The sequence below is a fragment of the Acipenser ruthenus genome, chromosome 6 (assembly GCF_902713425.1).
Source record: "Acipenser ruthenus chromosome 6, fAciRut3.2 maternal haplotype, whole genome shotgun sequence".
In the NCBI taxonomy this organism is placed as follows: Eukaryota; Metazoa; Chordata; class Actinopteri; order Acipenseriformes; family Acipenseridae; genus Acipenser; species Acipenser ruthenus.
Window position 1 is genome coordinate 66,152,391 of NC_081194.1, and position 18,020 is coordinate 66,170,410.

The following is an 18,020-nucleotide window of genomic DNA, read 5'->3' on the forward strand; positions in this document are numbered from 1 at the left end:
TTTTTCTGTGAGTGACAGTGTACTGCTGTCCCTTTTAAAATAGAAAAATGTCTACTAAAAGCCTGAGGAATCTGTAATGACCAATTTCCTGTCAATTAGATTGCAAGAAATCTGTTCATTGAAGTACAAATTCTGTTAAACACCCCCATCACACACACACACACACACACACACACATAAAGTTCTATTAAGTTCATGATATCAAATACCAAAAAAGCCATTTTTATTTCAATCCAAACTTCAATAAATGTTACAATCATGAGAAAATGCCAGACAATCTCACTAATTGTTATTAGTCCCTTATTATTTGGAGGAGCAAACTCATTCATAATCAATGGAGTCTGAGGCACAATAAAAACACACATTGCATATGTACAGTATGTGCATGGAAAGCAATTTTTTGACAATGACAATGAAAAAAAGCTTATGTTTACACAAATTCTACACAATATGCAATTTATTTTCCAGCTATGCAAGAATGCTAAGCGTATCTATGAAACAGCTCAATGAGAACATTTAAAACTACTATGTAACAGTATGGTTGTTGGGTGATATATATATATATATATATATATATATATATATATATATATATATATATATATATACACAGAATATATTTCTAATTAGGTAATACACTGAAAAGCAAGAGTTACTTGCTGTTATCTGCTAACAGGTCTGTAAACAATATGTAAACAATTTTCAACAAATACTAGATATAAAATGGGGTCCATTTAAGGTTTCAGAAATCAATATGGTTTGATTGAAGAATGTCTCAACTCTGGGGTGTAATGGAAAAACGCACATTCATTTCGTAAATATTTTTGGTATTCTTGGTCATAGCAAGAATATAGTCTTTCACTTCTGTTTAAAATGTTTCAGCTATAATGTTTTAGTATGACTAGACTGACAATTGCATATATGAAATATGACATAACATAGTCTCTAGAATTAATGCTCTTGTCATTTTTGCAGCAATTGTAATGCAAAGCAGGTCATGATTATGCATATTTAACCTTGCTTGATTAGCATTTGCTGAAAGGGCAAATACAACAAAACCGGCTTGCATAAAACTAAAAGTTTACTGCTGGGTCATTAGTACTGATTTCTTATTGGTCTGAAACTTTGAGTCATGCATTGGTGCAATATGAAGAAAAGCAATGTCCATAGCCCCTTATGAAAAGCAATGTCCATAGCCCCTTATGAAAAGCAATGTCCATAGCTCATGAAAAGCCTCTCGTCCCAGGAAGTAAACAGGGCTGGTAATATTCCACCTAGACAATGAAGTGCTTGACTGTACAAACAAACAAAACAATCCTTACATTTGCTTCCCAGGTTGCTGCCTGCAGCCATCTTAAATTACATTGTTCCAGAACTTTTAGAAAAGTATTTTTATATGTATACAAAAACATATTCATATCTTCAAAAGCCATTTCCAGCAATAAAAAAAATAGTATACAAATATACTACCTGTTTAAAAAAAAAAAAAAAAAGGTAACAATGGCAGTACTCTTCTTCTTTACCTTAGAGAACTGAATTGTGTGACACTTGGTTTTAAGTACCAATGAAAATACATTTTTTAGAAAGAAATTCCAAGTATACAGAGAGTGGTATTCTTCTAGCTACCACAGACAATAAATAAAAGCAATTACATCATGAATCGTTTACAAAAAATAGGGCAGCGAATAATAATAAAAAATAAAAACGTTCATATGAAGCGGATTCGGGCATACTGTATTTAGTTTTTTGCAAACCAAACCAAATACACATAAAACATATACAGACCTCCAAAAGTTACATTGGCTTAGGGTGGTTATTCATGTGTTTAATGTGTAAATATTGCAATAAATAAGAACACCATATTCGTTAGTTTTTTTTTTCATGGAACTGTATGGCAGCTATTAAAATGAGATGCAAGGCATTTCAATACCATTAAAGAACTACACATTATACATACCAACTGAATAACCAGTTTAGATGCTATAGGTCTGCCATTAAGGGGACTGAAGAAATATTCCCATGATCAGGCATTGTACAAATGAAAAAAACAAAGAACAAAATACAACAAAGAACTTGTTCCCTTTTTTGCTTTTACCTTTTGAATACACAAGATTTTTTTTTTAAATTGGTGTCATTAATAAGTGTCTCAATGCCTGAAGTGTGCAAAACAAATATGAATATATTTGAGTATGTTTTAAATGAATGGTTTACCTAATTACAACAAGGTGGTGCAGAGACACAAGGTATTAAAGGCAACACAGAAGGTAAGTGGAAGAGGAATTTGTGTTCAAACCCAGGATCTTCTAACAGTAAGTGCTTTTCGTTATGCAGAGCTGGAACTTCGAAGGCCTTCACTTGCAACTTTCATATGCATTAAGTTGGCTTTGAGATGCCAAACGTATAGCAGTATGAATTACAAGAACATATGTCCTTCATATAATACAAAAAAGGCCTAGATATTTTCCAAGCTGTATGCTAAAATCAGTAATAAAAGCTTTGATACCATTCATACCAAGAGCAACAGCATGCAAGTATACTTTATCCAGTTTTTGTGCTTTTGTGCTTAGGAAACTCTGCACTTGACCTTGGTAGTGGACTAGCCTTCTACCTGAAATGGCTCTTTAACTTAATTTAAAAAAAAATGTGGTCCGACATTATACATTAAATGTTACCCTTTCTTTGAGTCCTCAAAAAATAACAATATATATTTTAAATTACATAAGAAAATAAGCTATTAATTTAACTAAGATGCTTCAAATATTATTTAAAAAGTTTTAATTATCAAATACATTATATAATTTATGGCTTTAAAAGGCGTTACCTTTTCTGCAGTACCAACTTTGCAACTAAAAATTAAATTATGAGAAAAAATAATAAACAAACACACAAGCTGGTACATTTAAAAAAATGAACAGCATTTCTGTTTCATATATAAAACAAGCAAAGACTGGCATTCAGTGCTAAATGTGCAGCATTCAATTTAGTAAATATATATATATATATTTAAAGAAAACGCTCAACTAAACAGCATTTATAAAATAGAACACAACTCTATGTACATGACAAACAAGAGTCAAATTCAATAACATGGAAGCACTTGGCCCATCTGCTCTTATTAATATACTGGCCTGTCCATGATTTGCAATTTCAGCAATTGGATTTGCAGTGGAAGGCCATAAATATTTCGATAATGCCATATTCTTTCAAAAAGTCTCTTGATCTCATATTCCTCCTTATTGCTGTGAGAACATTCTGAAATCTAGTACCATTGCAGATAATCTCACAATTGTACCATGAAGGCTATAGTTAATTTTGTAGTTTAACATCTCTTTCTTGAAATAGGGTTATTAATATAAGTTTGGTTTGTGCTTTAAAAACCACACAATTTAAATTACGAAGCTGAATGTTACTGCTCTCATGTTATCTGGGTCACTAAAGCTGATGATTCTTTACGGCTCACAGAAGTTCGTTTGGCTTCAATATGGCCTCCAGACTGACTCATCCATCCTTCCACTTGAGTTTAACACTGTTGGTGAGCTGCTATGGCTTCCATCAGCATCAACGTCGTTTTGGTTTGGAAGGTTGGGGTTGATGAGGGAGCTGCCAGTTGAGGCACTAGTGCAAGGCGGGAGCATCCTGGAAGGGGAACGGTCTCCCCCCGGCACCATGGAGAACTGGTATGATCCAGAAGAGCCATAGTAGAGATAGGGGGTGCTGCCGGTTTGGAAGGGTACACTTTGGTTCTGGGTGGAGCCAGGGTAAGGAGGTGGCAGGTAGGTATGGTAGTGGGTGGTTGTGGACATGCCCAGGGACATGCCTGACGTGACTGGGGTGGGAGTGTAGGTGAAGGTGGCTGGGTAGTGCATCCTGGGATTGGAGAAACGGCTCTCAGTGAGGGAGGACAGGCCGGCGAACTGTCGTTCAAACTGCCGGGGGTCTGAAAACGGGCTCAAATCTGAAGCTCCTGCAAAACCAGATAAGTGTTTGTTAAATACAGGTGGACAAATATATCTTAACGGTATAACAGATATCTACACCTTATCTAAAGTGTGTCACCTCTCATAATCAGGAAAACAATCCTACATTTGTTTTATTATGAAGTGAGGACAGGTTTTAATTACGTATGTTTACTTAACCACATTTAAAAACAGTACATAATAAAAATGACCTATAGACTATATCTGCTCACAGGGTGTGGTCAGATATCAGGGGATCAGGAAACACCAGTGTACAGCCAACTTCTGAAAATTCTTTATTGTGAGGGCTTAGTGTTCAACATATGAATCATTTCATGTAGTCCACCAAAGCTACACTGTTGAATTGTATTCTCCTACCACAACATGCATTGGTGATGTATATGAGCCATGTAAGACTGTGCATGACTTAATGTTTTCCCTTCTTAACTGCTAAAGTAGAGTCAGTGCTCGTAACATCTATTTGTGCATGAGTAATTGCAAACTTAACTATAAAAATGTGGCTGTCATGTACTGTACAACAGAAAGGATATACAGAACTCAAACATTACTGGTACAAAACCAGAATCTAGTTTTAATATAAACCAATTTCTGTATCAATAGAAACGAAGGGTTAAGCTAGTGTTTGGAAACTGCAAAGCATTATTAAATTAAGCAAAACAAAATTAATATTATTACCCTTCACACACTTTAAATGAATCAGAAATAATTCTGGCATACAAAGAAACACATACACAGAAACGCTTTTTACTAAATAAACTTTTTTTTTAAGGAAGCAGCACTAGCAAGCAGTTTGTTTTGCTGTGATTGGATGTGGTTAGTAAAATATGGAACGGCAGTGCTGGCTAGTTAAAAGCAGAGTGCACCCAAGGTCAGGCACATTACGATCAGCACCAATGAATAACTTCTTTAGTGCTCTGCCCGCTCCCCCCATAGTGCTGCCTCAATACGGTAGCATCGCTGGGTCAGCTTTGGAGTCACTGGATATGCGTGTTTTACACTTGAGGTTACCATAGTAAGCATAATCCTTATTAACTGCCAATCAGCAACCTCTTCTATTGTGATCTGGATTTCCTTACAAATGAAAATAGTGCTAACATGGAAGTATTTGCTCATGAAAGACATGGGAATACTTTACGCATGCCACAGTTGTAAAACTTTGTTATAAATGAATGTGAAATGTGTTTTCTCTATATTTACATAATATAGAGTACATTTCTAGAAAACTAAAGGCAAAGCTTGATAAAAGTTTCTATGTTATGAAATTCACAGTTTCTGTTTTGTCACTTATAAAGTGGGCTTTCCACAGAACTTGCAACAGCTAGATCCCTAAATATAGTTTGTTAAATGTCTGATGGAAGTATTTGAGTTGACATGAGGTCAAGCCCTGGGTTTAGCCTTCAAGGCAGTATCTAAGGCCCACACCAAGTATTTGTTGGATCAACTGCCAGCCTACGAAACAGCCCATTACTAACACGCTCATATGAAACTGCAATCACAGGACAGAACACTTTGATCCAAAATGGGACCCAACAACAAACAGCAGCCTGCTCTTCTAATGACCCAAAAGGTAGTGAAGACTGTTAAAAATGCATGAAAAAAGCATCCTAAATAAAACTAAATAAGTTATTCATTAAGTTTCACTCTCCTTCCTCATCAACTTGATTTTTAAATTGTAAGTTTAAAATACAGATTGAGACTTGTGGCTTGCAGTCTAAAATTACCACAATATCGCAAGCAGATCATGCAGCCTCAAACTCCCTATCTGGAAGAACTTAGGAATCAATATTGCATTGATTAAGGGTTTGTGAAACTGAAAAAAAATTGCTCTTTGAAACCAGATATTACAATGGGATGAAAGCCAAGAATCGGCACACTGTATCTTTAAACAAGGCCACACAAGTGGCACTCCGATCACATGAGCCTTTTTGTCACATCCCTGAACCAGCTCCAATCAGTGTGTGTGTGTGTGCGTTTGTATTCAGATTGGAAAACGTTGGGATAAATCGGGGGTGCACATATGGAAACGCTTTCAAGGGAAACAGTTTCCATGAAATTCATAATGAGCCAAGTGCCCCCTCAGATGTGGTTGCGTGACTCCGATTAGCCAAAGAAAAAGGGTAAATCTTCTCTTTTAGTCCTTATATTGGTTTTCTAAAAATTAAAAACCACTAATAGGCTGTGGCTACCAAAACAGTGGGCCGCAAATAAATAAAGACTTTCCTCCTAAAAATTGTGTCCTTAAACGCAATATTGTTATCATAAATCATGAGGCGTCTTCTCTGTCTCAGAGTCTGCCTTGAGAACCATAATCCAGTGTTTGAAGTGCTGTGAATATCAGAGCAGTGTTCATTTGATAACATGTGTGGTCAATTACAATTGCCCGCTTTTGGTTTATCTGATATCTGCAATTTGAATAGAAAATCTTCTTCCAGGAAAGAAGAGCTCAATTTCAAAAGTGACAGGGTGACTTTTCTCTGGCCCTAAAAAGGCCTTAGCAGAGGCTCTGTGATAATCCATCTGCTTTGTCCCGTGTACAGAATATGTGGCATGCCATGTGTTTAACTTCTGCATGCTAGTGGAAAAAGGTAAGAGCGTCATAAAGGAAGCTGGTAAATTATACTGTGTCAGAGCAGTTTGTTGAGCCTAAGGGTGTGCCACATGTTTTTCACATTATTGAATGTTCTTTGTAATTATTGAGACTATTAGTTCAGCTTTTGAATAAAGCTTTCAATTAAGGAAAGCAAAAAAAGCAAAAAATGCAAGCCTTGCCAAACCACAATATCTAAGAGTCAGTTACACTTTTCTATGTGTGGATTTATAAAGTAGTATTTCTACCAGTAAGGTATAGAAGATATTGCTTGAAAATGGGGAGTTTAATTATCACTTTGGCCACATTTTGTCCCTTTTTTTGGAGCAAAAAAATATCATACAGTACACCCTCACTATAACAAACCTGCAGGGGTCTAAGCCTTTTGTTTGTTATATTGAGGGGTTCGTTATAGCAAAAGGACAATTAACATGAAGGATAAACTGTTGGAGTCAGTAATGAGATGAGATTGTGAATAAAAGTAGAATTACATGTACTTGTTCAACTCATGTATGCAACGCATAAAAAGCAAAAAGCAAAAATTCCGAAATGAAGCTTATTGAAAATCAATCTGACATGAATCGTTTCAAAATGCACCAAATCTTAACCCAGCATGCAAGAATCCCAAACTGAGTGTTTATTCCAAATCAACCCGACATGAAAAGTTCATCAGATCCTCAAGTTTGTTGTTGTTGTTTTTTCTTCTATCAATTTTGCTTTGCCGCATGGTTGCTGAACAAGCCAAAAAACTTTTTTTGTGGTTTTTGAAAACCTATATTCACGACAGTGATATGCCTTTTTTCAAACGATGAATATAGTTTCTAGCTTGTTGCAACATAAAATGACTTTCATTTCTGTATAGTTACACAGTACGCACTTTTTATTAAGACAAAAGAGTTCACTGCGGAGGTGGCATCCCGTGCGTACAGACCGCGGTGTTGACAGTGTGTGTTTATATTATCTTTTTTTTTATTTTTTCAATTTGTGGTCCAGGTTCGTTATAGCTGAAACTTCGTCATAATTAAGTGCGTTATAGCGAGGGTGTACTGCAGCTTATTTTCATTCAAATTTGTAATTCATTTTATGTATGTGTTATGTGTTTTTGACCTCCCCCCCCCCCCCAAATCATCATTGTTGAAAACAGTTTATTTTCAATTAGAAATGTGTATGGCAATTCCACACACATTTCGCATGTGCTTTCACTATGCCTGGCTACAGTATGCTTTACAGTGCATTCACTTAACTGATGAACTGGGCAGAGGTATGCGTAGTAAGTGCACATGTATAGGCATGAATTTACTATGTTTCCTACTGATATACTCCTCTTTATTATGTGTATTCACCCAGAATAAATCCAAAGAATGCGGTTGACATATCAGTTTATACCAGTTTAATAAACCAAAGAACTGCTGCATGCTTATTAGCTCTATCTTTGATATAATTTACAATATAGTTTGCAATGCCCTGTCTCCAAAAAAAGTGGCTACAGCTCATAACTGAGATCTAATTAAAGAAAATGGAAACTGTTCAAATCGTGGCTGGTCAACAAACTTTCTGAAAACTGTTTATGTTGGATGAATTAACATGAAATATGACTGCTAATGTCTGTTGACTCATGCATAATTTGTAAGTAATTCTGCTAAACAGGGATATTATTTGCAGCCAAGCTCTGGAACTTTTTGGTTCAGTTGAGAGTTAAATCCAGGTCTCTTAGCACTGATTTTGTCTCATTTTAAGATTGCAGGTCATGTTTTATCATGTAATAGGTTTCACAAATGTATGCCACTTTGGGATGCACGTGTTGAATAAAGCTTTGTATGGGATACAAAGAAGAGGTGGATATGTACAGGCTGGGAACTCTGGGAACTCTTTGGCAAATCTAATGGGAATGTTAGGCAAAGGCGATAATTCAGGTGACGAGTCACGAAATTGATTCCTCAGGTAGTTTGTCCCATGTGGTACATTTATATGTTGCATTTTACTGCAAAGAACAGTGCGTTCTTATACTGCAGTTTATTGCAGTAAAAATGCAGTCATTTTTTTTTGTAATGAAGGCATTATTGGAAGAATGATCAAGGGAATCAGGGGCTTCTCATTCAGTGTGAGGCCTGGGTTCAAATCTGCTAGTCACGTTTTATGAGAACATAAGATATTATACATGTCTCTTTGATGAATTGCATTTGATGGACATTACGATCATGAGGGGCTTTGCTGCTGTTTGTTAAAAGAACAAAGCTCCCCTCCTCTTAGATGAAAGACAGAAGAAATCTAAACTAATCAAATCCTACAAGGCACTTGGCTTTTGCCCAGACTGTCAATGAACCAGCACAGTGAGAAGTCATTTAAACTTTAACATTTGCTCTAGGCTTTGTGAAAAAAAGAAATAAGAAAAACCCTTAAGAAAATCACCTGGCAGTTTGTCAAACAGATGCACAAAAGAAAAATCACAGACATGAAAAATGTAAATGAGCAGTCAAGTAAAAGAAGAAATATTAGTCTACAGCTGTATTAAACTAATGCACTGTTACAACTTTCCGAGTTCTCATATTACCTTGAATCATTCCTCAGCTTCCTCTGAGTTTGTGTCACTTACAGCCCTGTTATTATCAGTTTCACAGGTGGTCATGTTATGCAAGTTCACAGTAGGTTACACTTGATTTAACCCCTTTGCCAAACAAACCTACGGTCCCTCTACCCCTGCCAATGTGGACTGGATACCCCTCTAAACCCTATGCTGCAGCTGTGCTGGAATAAAACATAATTTACAAGTACATTATTGCCGGTGAGATTGTAAAAGTTCCCTGGCATTTAATCAACAGGTGCCTGAGATTGTATCCAGAAACCAATATATATCTTTTGTAAACCTAGCCAGCCAATAACAAGAATATTACTTAAACAAACAGTAATTCATAAGACAAGATTTTTTAAAACAATTGATTAATATATCTATATGGACTGTATACAGAATCGTTGGGTATTGGGTTTTGTAACCGTTTACCGAAGGAACTACACAGCTTCATTAGTTGTAGTTAATAAATCTGCTCCCCATAAAACCCAGTGCGCTCAGGCTTGGAGGTCTAACTACTCCACTGCAGAGCCTACTGGCACAGTTCTTCTGCACTGGAGTGGAAAGCTGTTTACCTGGGTGGCGTCTTGGCACATCACTGATAGCAGGAAGCCCTGTGGCTCGGGTGGAGGAGAGCGGGGTTGTAGAATGTATGGATGGTGAAGTCATCTGGCTCAGATAAGGTGTATATGATTGGTCATATGACCAGGGAGGAGATGACTGGGCCTGTCTGGGGTCTGGAAAGTAAGGAAAAACGGGCCTTTAGAAATTGGAATTTTGACAGAACACATTTGCATGCAGTCAACAGTGGGCTGCAAATAAGTCGTTCTTACAGTCCCCCAGTGGTCCTCGTATTACAGCCCGCCTGCAACAATATCTCCAGGAAAACTGTATGCTTGAGTAACAGGGCGGAGCCTGGGCATGAACCGGCTACCCCGCGCACCGCAAGCAAGCGTCTTAACCACAGTGCAAAAGAGCCAGGTTCGACTGCATTCGCAGTTTAGAGTCAAACCTCATCTCATCTCACCAACGTTACAGAATCTCCTCCAGAGCAGCCAACACTGGAACCAACCTCCAAACAACAACGGTAGCTGTGATTACTCAGAACAATTAGAACTAATGTAAAACAAACAATTCCCATATTCAGTTAAATATTAAACAGTAAACCATGAAATATCAATGCCCAATCGCCGACGGTTCAACCACCACCATACAAACCAGGTGAAGTGTAAACTTTCCATTACATGTTCACAGCAAAACCATGTACTGAAATGCATGTGTTGGAAAAACTTTATTAAAAACAAATACAGCCAATGAAAACAAACTGCACAACATGCTGTTTTTCATCTTTCACCTTTTCTCATTGGAATTACCAGAATCAATACCATATACATAATGAGGTTTTGAATGTACTTATTCACTACAGAATACAATGATTGTAAGACCTGGGGGCTGTACAACCCCTTCCCTGAAAGTCAACATTTCATAACAAAGCAAACCAGGTTTATTTTAATAAAAAATAAAGAAAAATCCTCCTTTTGCAAACAGTTCTGCTTCAGTTCTGTGGGTGTAATGTAAAGCAGTCCTTTCAACAACAATACTTAATGGATTGGGCTTATACAACGGCACTCTCTTCCCAGATCAGCTTAAACAAGTTAGACAGGGAGAGGCCAGCCTAACATGCAAATACTGCACCTTGCAAATGAAAACAACAATGTTCCTGTTGGCACTGTAAATACAATCCATGTACAAAACGTTGAAACAGTACATATTACATTTCTACTGATCTAATCTAACATATAACACTAATACAGGTAACCAAGGACATTTTGCCTGCTTCTAAATGCTAACACGTTACAATATGAGTAGCTGTTTTACTCAGTGACAAGCTTGTATTTTGAAACTGCACAGCAAGTCTGTGCTGTGTGGTTCCCTATCCTCTGGATGCAGTTGAGGTCTTTGAGTGTTTTGTCTTGAAGTGCTGTCACTCACACTTGGCCGGGGTGTTGATGTTTGTGATTAGAGGACAGGTTAATTGACCTGCTTGTTTGTGTAGTGATGTACCGATCATTTATTTCAGTGTTCATTTGAAAAGTACAAAGGCTCTCAGCTTTTAAATCCATTTGACTTAATGGAGTGCAACATTTTTTAATGCTTGATGCAGTGAAAGTTGCATTATCGTTTTCCAAGATGAATTACGTTATCTACCACAAGATGATAAGAGGAGGGCACTTGCAAAATTCCTGTCGGCTTGCCAACAAATATAAAATCATAAAATAATGGACGGTGGCGTCTCCTTTCTATTCTCTCTTAATTAAGTATTTGATGTTGTCTATTAGTACTGAAAAGAAGCGCAGTAATAAAATTAGAAACATAATTTGACTAGAAGTCGATAATCCACAAATAATTAACGGCCAATCTTGATAACACTAGAAAACAGCTTTAAGACACATTCCTTTGTTGGTTTTCAACTTTAAACAGGTGTATTTTAAAGGGGAACTTCTGTATCTACTGCAGCAGGAAGCGTTACATTTCCTCATATTTCTCTGCAGGATTACTAGCGCCTCTCAGGCCATCAGACTCGAGGCCTGGCTCTCAGGTGTCTCCCGCTCCCCTTACCTGAGATCTGGGTTTGGCCTTGCGGGTTAAAGGGTGTAGGCACTGCGCTGAGGGAGGGTCGGGGGTTTTGTGTCGGGACACTGACTCTCATTGTGGTCTGGCGAAGACGCTCCAACTCGCTCAAGCGCTCTGAAAACAAACCAGGCTTCGGCTGGTCATCCAGCTTCTGTCTGTGTCCTGCGAACAGCGAGAGAGAGAGAGAGAGAATGCAACCGTGTTCTCTTACAGTACGATTTTTAAAGTTGTCCAGGGAAAAAAAGGAAACCGATTTCTTGCCAAAACAAATGTGCATACTTGTTAAGCAAATACACACATTCATTCCCTATACTAAAACAATGCTATACTGTAGTACTGCCACAAAGTTATAGTACACTAAAGTATCTTTAATGGGGGAGGTTTTATCATCTGTTATCCCTTAATTTTTTTTAGCAGCACTAAATGCTCCTGCTTAGTAACCGTGGTCACAGAAGTTAAATATTGTATTATGTGTTTGCTTGTTTATCCCATATCTACGCACGCAGCATGTATGTCTGAGAATGGCTTTACAGCAACAGAGGATCGATCACATCAACATCTTTAGACTTGGGTATAGATTTTACAAAACAAGATTTAAAAACTTGGAGAGAGAGAGAGAGCGAAAAAAGTGAGCTCGTAGCTGTTCCCTCTAGTGGCTGGACCATTACAAAAAATGTAAAATTGAAATAAAAAAATAAAAATAATCACCACTAAATGCAATGAAAAATGAACCACATCTTTGCTGGAATCATTAAATTTACATCTATGAATCAGTAATAATACATAGGATCTGCTTGAGTATGCGTATATTGCAGTGAAAACCTGAACCAGTCTATTTTTAGCCATGCAAAACATCACATCTGTCCTTAAAAGATACTACATACTTGAGCCTAGACTGTTCTGTTTCCCAACAAGACACCCAGCCACTGAAGACAGCAATTCGCAGGCATGCAGGGAAGGCACACAACTTGACCTCCATGTTCCTCCCCACAGGCTACACAAGATTCATAAGCAAAATAAGCAGCAACACAAACAGTAACCGGGGCAGCGAAAGGGAGAAAAAAAGTGCTACAGGTGCAGATCTATTGGCAAAGTTTGGGTCAATATAACTAAAGAATAGTAATGACAGTAAAGGACTGCAATTCTAAAGATCAGGCCTGCCTGGCTAGCCTGAACTGGATGGCTGCAAAGTAAATATCCCACAGAAGAAGGAGAAATTCTTGCCGGAGCTGGCTTGTCTCCAGCTGGCAAGAGGTGCTAGCTCCATTCAATCTTGCAAAACCTGATTACATTAAGGAAAGAAGTTGAATAATAAAAGAAAGGAATCAAATAAAAAGGTACAATAAACGCTTGTCGCATGCCCTGTACTGTACATTTATCTGACCCAGGGCAGTGACACTTAGGATCTTCATAACCACATAGTAGACAGGGCATGTAGCTGAGCCTGAGTGTTATCAAGCTTGGCATATAAGTTTTAAGTGTTTTTGAATTTTATTATTAATATTAGTTCAAACCATGTATTTTAATTGAATAATTAGTGAGTGAGCGTGATTAGAATTGACAGTATTTTGTGTATGCTCAATTGGTCTTTAGATATAGCCTAAACTCAGCAAGCTAGTTTTTTAAAATGTTTATTTAAAATTTTTATCAAGGCATAAAAAAATAAGGTAATTTTCAATGCTGTCCCAGGGGTGAGAGGCAGGAATCGAACAATGCAGGCACAGCCCAGTTACGAGACACAATCACACTCAAGGGGCGCACAAAAAAGGAAACACATTTAAATTCAATTAACAGGTGTGCTTTTTTTTCACAAGAGTCAAGAGACAACAACCAAGACAAGCAGAGGCCCATTTGCTGAGACGGAAAAATAAAATATTACTGATCAATTCATGTAGCTTGCACTTTACTGACATCATATAAAGCTGATCTTTGACTAAATAATCTCCTTGCTGAGGTGTCAATATGGCAGTTACCAGGGCTACGTGTTTATTGCTGTTGTGTTAGGCTTAAAGTATCAAAGAAACTGATATACAATATACAGCGAGTTAGTGTATCCATAGGCCTGTCCCACTAAAAACTGTGTGAATACAAAAAGACAACCCAGTAGAAATCGGAGCTGTTTACAAGTTGTGTAACAGCAATTAAACATCCAGGCCGTCTTTGCTTTTTCTCAGATATTATTAGTTGTGGATTGGTATGTAGTTTAAGAAAAAAAAAAAAAACATCTCTGAGGTAAAGCTTTGTGAATAGGGCCTATTAGTACTTTAGTTAAAAGACTGGAGTACTAGACTCCTAGTTTCTTTTACTTTGCTGGTTTCCTGTTAGAATACAGTAGGTACTTGTTTAGTGTTTCAGTGCTCTACAGTCCTGACTGGAATAGATTAATAGCTTTTAGTCATTGTTTGGTATAATTCATAAAATATCTCTCTTGTTGCAAACAAACAGTACTCGCAAAAAAAAAAAAAAAAAACATTGGCCAAGTGTATCCACCCCGGCACATGGCAGAGAGCGTGGCATTATTTTCCCTGTGGATGGAAGAATAACATTACAGCATTAAAAATTGATTGTCTAAAATAAGAAGCAGGATACATCTGATTAGTCCAAGCTCGCCTTGTTTATTATATACATTTTTGACCAGTGTCTTGAGGAAGAAACTCTTTCAAACATAAGTTGTGGGAGCATGTGTGTGTGTGTGTGGGGGGGGGGGATGTATTTAAATTAGGTGGTTTCTATGCTTGGTGAACCATGATTCTATAAACTTAGGATCAAATGAAGTAGCAGATATACAGTAACCAATGTGTGTTTCGGTTATCCTATGTTATGTGTGACCCAAGTATTCATTGAAGCACAATTAATATAAAACCCAGTAAAGTTACAATTACTGTAACTTTTTTGGCAAACTAAACCTGCCCATATGAACGTGCCAATATTAATTCTGTCATCTCTTCTGCAGTTATAGGACTTCCCATTATTTCTGCTAGACACGGACCGAGATCAAGACCCTGTGGTTAAGTGTAATCAGATTTGCCTGCAATGAACCTGGCTGAGGGCATTGGAATTCATTTTACCTGAGATATAAACAACTTTAGTCAAATAAGCCATATTTTTACAAAGGACAAAAAGTGCCACTCATTCTCTAGATTGAGAGTGTCTGTTGGTTAGAACTAACTAACGAACCACTGTGTGGTCCCAGAGACAATCCTCTCTCAGTCAGCTGCAGAACTGGCTAAATAAAACAAGGGATGGGTTGATTTCATGAAGTTGTTATGGAAAGTCCCTAAAATCCCAGCTTCATGTAAAAGACAGAGATGTGGAAAAACAACAGTATAACCCACACACTAAGTGAAAAGCACTGGTACAAAGATACCATATTTGTGCCAGGTTGATGTCTACATATTGTAAGTGCTTAAAATGATAATGAACGAAAGCGACACAACCCTAATATTACATGAGGCATTTTGTGCCTCTCGAAAGTACTTTGAAGGTGTACAGGTCATCTGGAGACCAGGCTGTTACTGACTGGTAAGTGTTCAAAATGGAAAAGATACATTGTCGAGTAGAGAATGGAGGGTTGTTTCTCTTTGTTGCATAGTCAAGGTGCTCCTATTCAAATTACAAAGAACATAAACAGCTATTGGGAATGAGTTTAAGCTGGCTTTAACAACTGTGTGTCTTTTACAAAACAATTTATAATGACTTTAACACAAGACAGGCAATCTGAGTCTGACCAATCCAGATATATGACTGAAGAGGTGAGATAAAATGAAAGGTTTAAAAAAGTCTACTCTCACCCAGCACTACATCGTGGGTACAAGGATAATCATCTGGTTCTTTCTTTCTTTCTTTCTTGTAGCTCTAATAGTGTTGTTTACGGAATAAATAATACATTGTTTCATGCACAAGGCCATAGCTGGCAGTAATTGAAAAAAAGGGTAAAGACCAGGCACCCAACCAACTTCATGGGTCTCAAGAAGCTGACTGCCAAGGAACAAGCCAGTCTGGGGTGGAATGGTGCCAGAAGTATGTGTGGTCCATGCGTTCCAGGCTGCAGGAAGTAAACCAGGCCAAGAAAGGGCACACACGCTACAGTATAAGGGCTTTATAAATTGATTGGCTGTCTGCAAGCTTCAGACATACAGAAGAATCATAATGAACATGCTTAAACAGCGTCTAGAGACAAATTAAATGTAGTTTGTTGTGCAACAAAAAGTCTGTTGTAATATCTGATTTATTGTCAGTTATGATTTCTGGAGGAGATTTATTACTAAAAAAAGAACTATGGATCTGTCATCACTGATGTGTTTTGTTCCCTTTCTTAGTGAGAGCCAAACATGCATTAGCCTTTAATTACAAAATCTAGCCTGATATATCAATTTATGCCACGAAGGAATTTCTTCCAAGTATACTGTATATATATACATTTTTTGTTGCAGAAGGCAGCACGCTGCTTGTCCATAAGAGCAAGCTGACCCCCTGGGGACCTCATTACAATAGAAATGCATGCTTTTATTAAATTAAGCCTTTTCATTTTTTATTTTGTTAGCAACAGGTAAACAAAAAAAAAAACAGTAGAATGTGTGTAGGGGGCTCCCGAGTGGTGCATCCAGTAAAGGCGCTCCGTGTGGAGGGCAGGATGTGCCCTATAGTCTGAACGTCGCGAGTTCGAGTCCAGGCTATTCCTTTGCTGATCGAGGACAGAAGCTTCCAGGGGGCGGCACTCAATTGGCCGAGCGCCCCCCTATAGACTGGCTGGGCGCCTGCGGGCTTGCCTGTAAGCTGCCTAAGAGCTGCATTGTCCTCCAACGCTGTAGCGCTTGGGTGGCTGCATGGTGAGTCCGCAGTGTGAATAAAAGCGGTCGGCTGACGACACACGTTTCGGAGGACAGCGTGTGTTCGTCTTCGCCCTCCCGGGTCAGCGCAGGGGTGGTAGCGGTGAGCTGGGCCTAAAAAATAATTGGCCATTCCATATTGGGAGAAAATAATAAAAAATAATTGGCAACGACAACATTTATAAAAAAAAAAGAAAAAAAAAAAAAGAATGTGTACGGGAATGGGGAAGAGGATATGTGTGTGTGTGAGAGAGAGAAAACTGGACAAGCTCCAAGACAAGCACTGTGATGTCATTTACAACACTCTGAATTGACAAACACTGAGGTAAAGCTTTGAAGACTGTCTGGCTACTGCACTCAAGAATCTTAATGGGAATCATGTACGAGACAATACAAGTTTTCCAGGACTTAATTCGGCTTATAAAATGCCCTGAAGTATGCAGTCGTAAAATAAGATAAATGTAATAATTAAAGAGATGGTTACAAAGCATTTTAATTATTTTTTGTACAGATTCATTGTCAATCATACACTGCTTTATTAAATTCTTCTTCTTCAAGGCCTGTAATTAAATACATTCAAAATCGTAAATTAATCAACGCTGCAGTTGCAGAACAAACGGTTTCAAGGGACAAATTCAGAAACTTGTAAGAATACACTTTATTTGAGACCATCGTTTTTCTAGTCTCATAAAAAAAAGGCAGACTGTAGCAATCAAGAGCAAGACGCCTGAAAGAAACTATTTGGAAATGATGTCCTTTTGTTTCTAAATACAGAAGCAGACGTTATTTCCTGTTGTCCTCAGTCAATACGGCTACCAGAAAATGAGCCCCCTCAGTCTTTAAACTACCAGCTGTATAAAGCTGTATAACAGTGAGGCGCTCCAGTATACTGGGCTTGGTTTAAATCTACACAGCATTATATAGTTGTCACATGTTGTTAGTACAGGTTGCTTCAACTAAACTACTGTGTTTGAAGTTAAATAAGGGGGCTGGCAAAGAGATATTGGACTGTGTTTGATTGATAGGTCTGATGTTTGATTTATTAGAACTGTCTCAGACTTATAGACCCGCATTTTGCAAATAATATGATTAATCGCTTCTTAAAGGGTATCCCAGTTTGATCTGCGATGTGTATTAGACCTGGCAGGACTGGAGCTCTGCTTCACCTAATTAATGAAACACACGCACACATCACACAACTCCCACCCTGCCCTGTCATCACCTGCATTTTGCAAGACTGATTCACATTTATCTTTAAACTTTTTACAGCCTCTTCTCTTGTGTGAAACAAATAAGCAGAAACAAACACATTGGTTTTTCTACTTATTGGCTTGTAAACTCTTAAAGTGTAGAGTCTAGCCCAGACTGAAGTCAATAAAATGTGCTCATATCTAAAAGTAAGAAAAAGCAGGACTTCAATGCACCAG

The 18,020-nt window shown here is 37.8% G+C and overlaps 1 protein-coding gene across 3 annotated transcripts in view; it reads right to left on the reverse strand.

Moving 5' to 3' along the window:
- Positions 1-201: 201 nt before the first annotated feature.
- Positions 202-18,020, reverse strand: part of LOC117411045 (runt-related transcription factor 2-like) — a 70,175-nt gene continuing 52,356 nt past the window's right edge. For 2 of the 3 annotated variants that reach the window (XM_059025702.1, XM_034018073.3), the window contains 3 exons: positions 11,750-11,926; positions 9,706-9,867; positions 202-3,964 (listed from right to left, as the gene is read on the reverse strand). In XM_059025702.1, coding sequence (XP_058881685.1) covers positions 3,477-3,964; positions 9,706-9,867; positions 11,750-11,926 — 827 coding nt within the window. In that variant the 3' untranslated portion in view covers positions 202-3,476. The remainder of the gene's footprint in view (positions 3,965-9,705; positions 9,868-11,749; positions 11,927-18,020) is intronic. The other variant, XM_059025703.1, reaches the window with a different exon arrangement.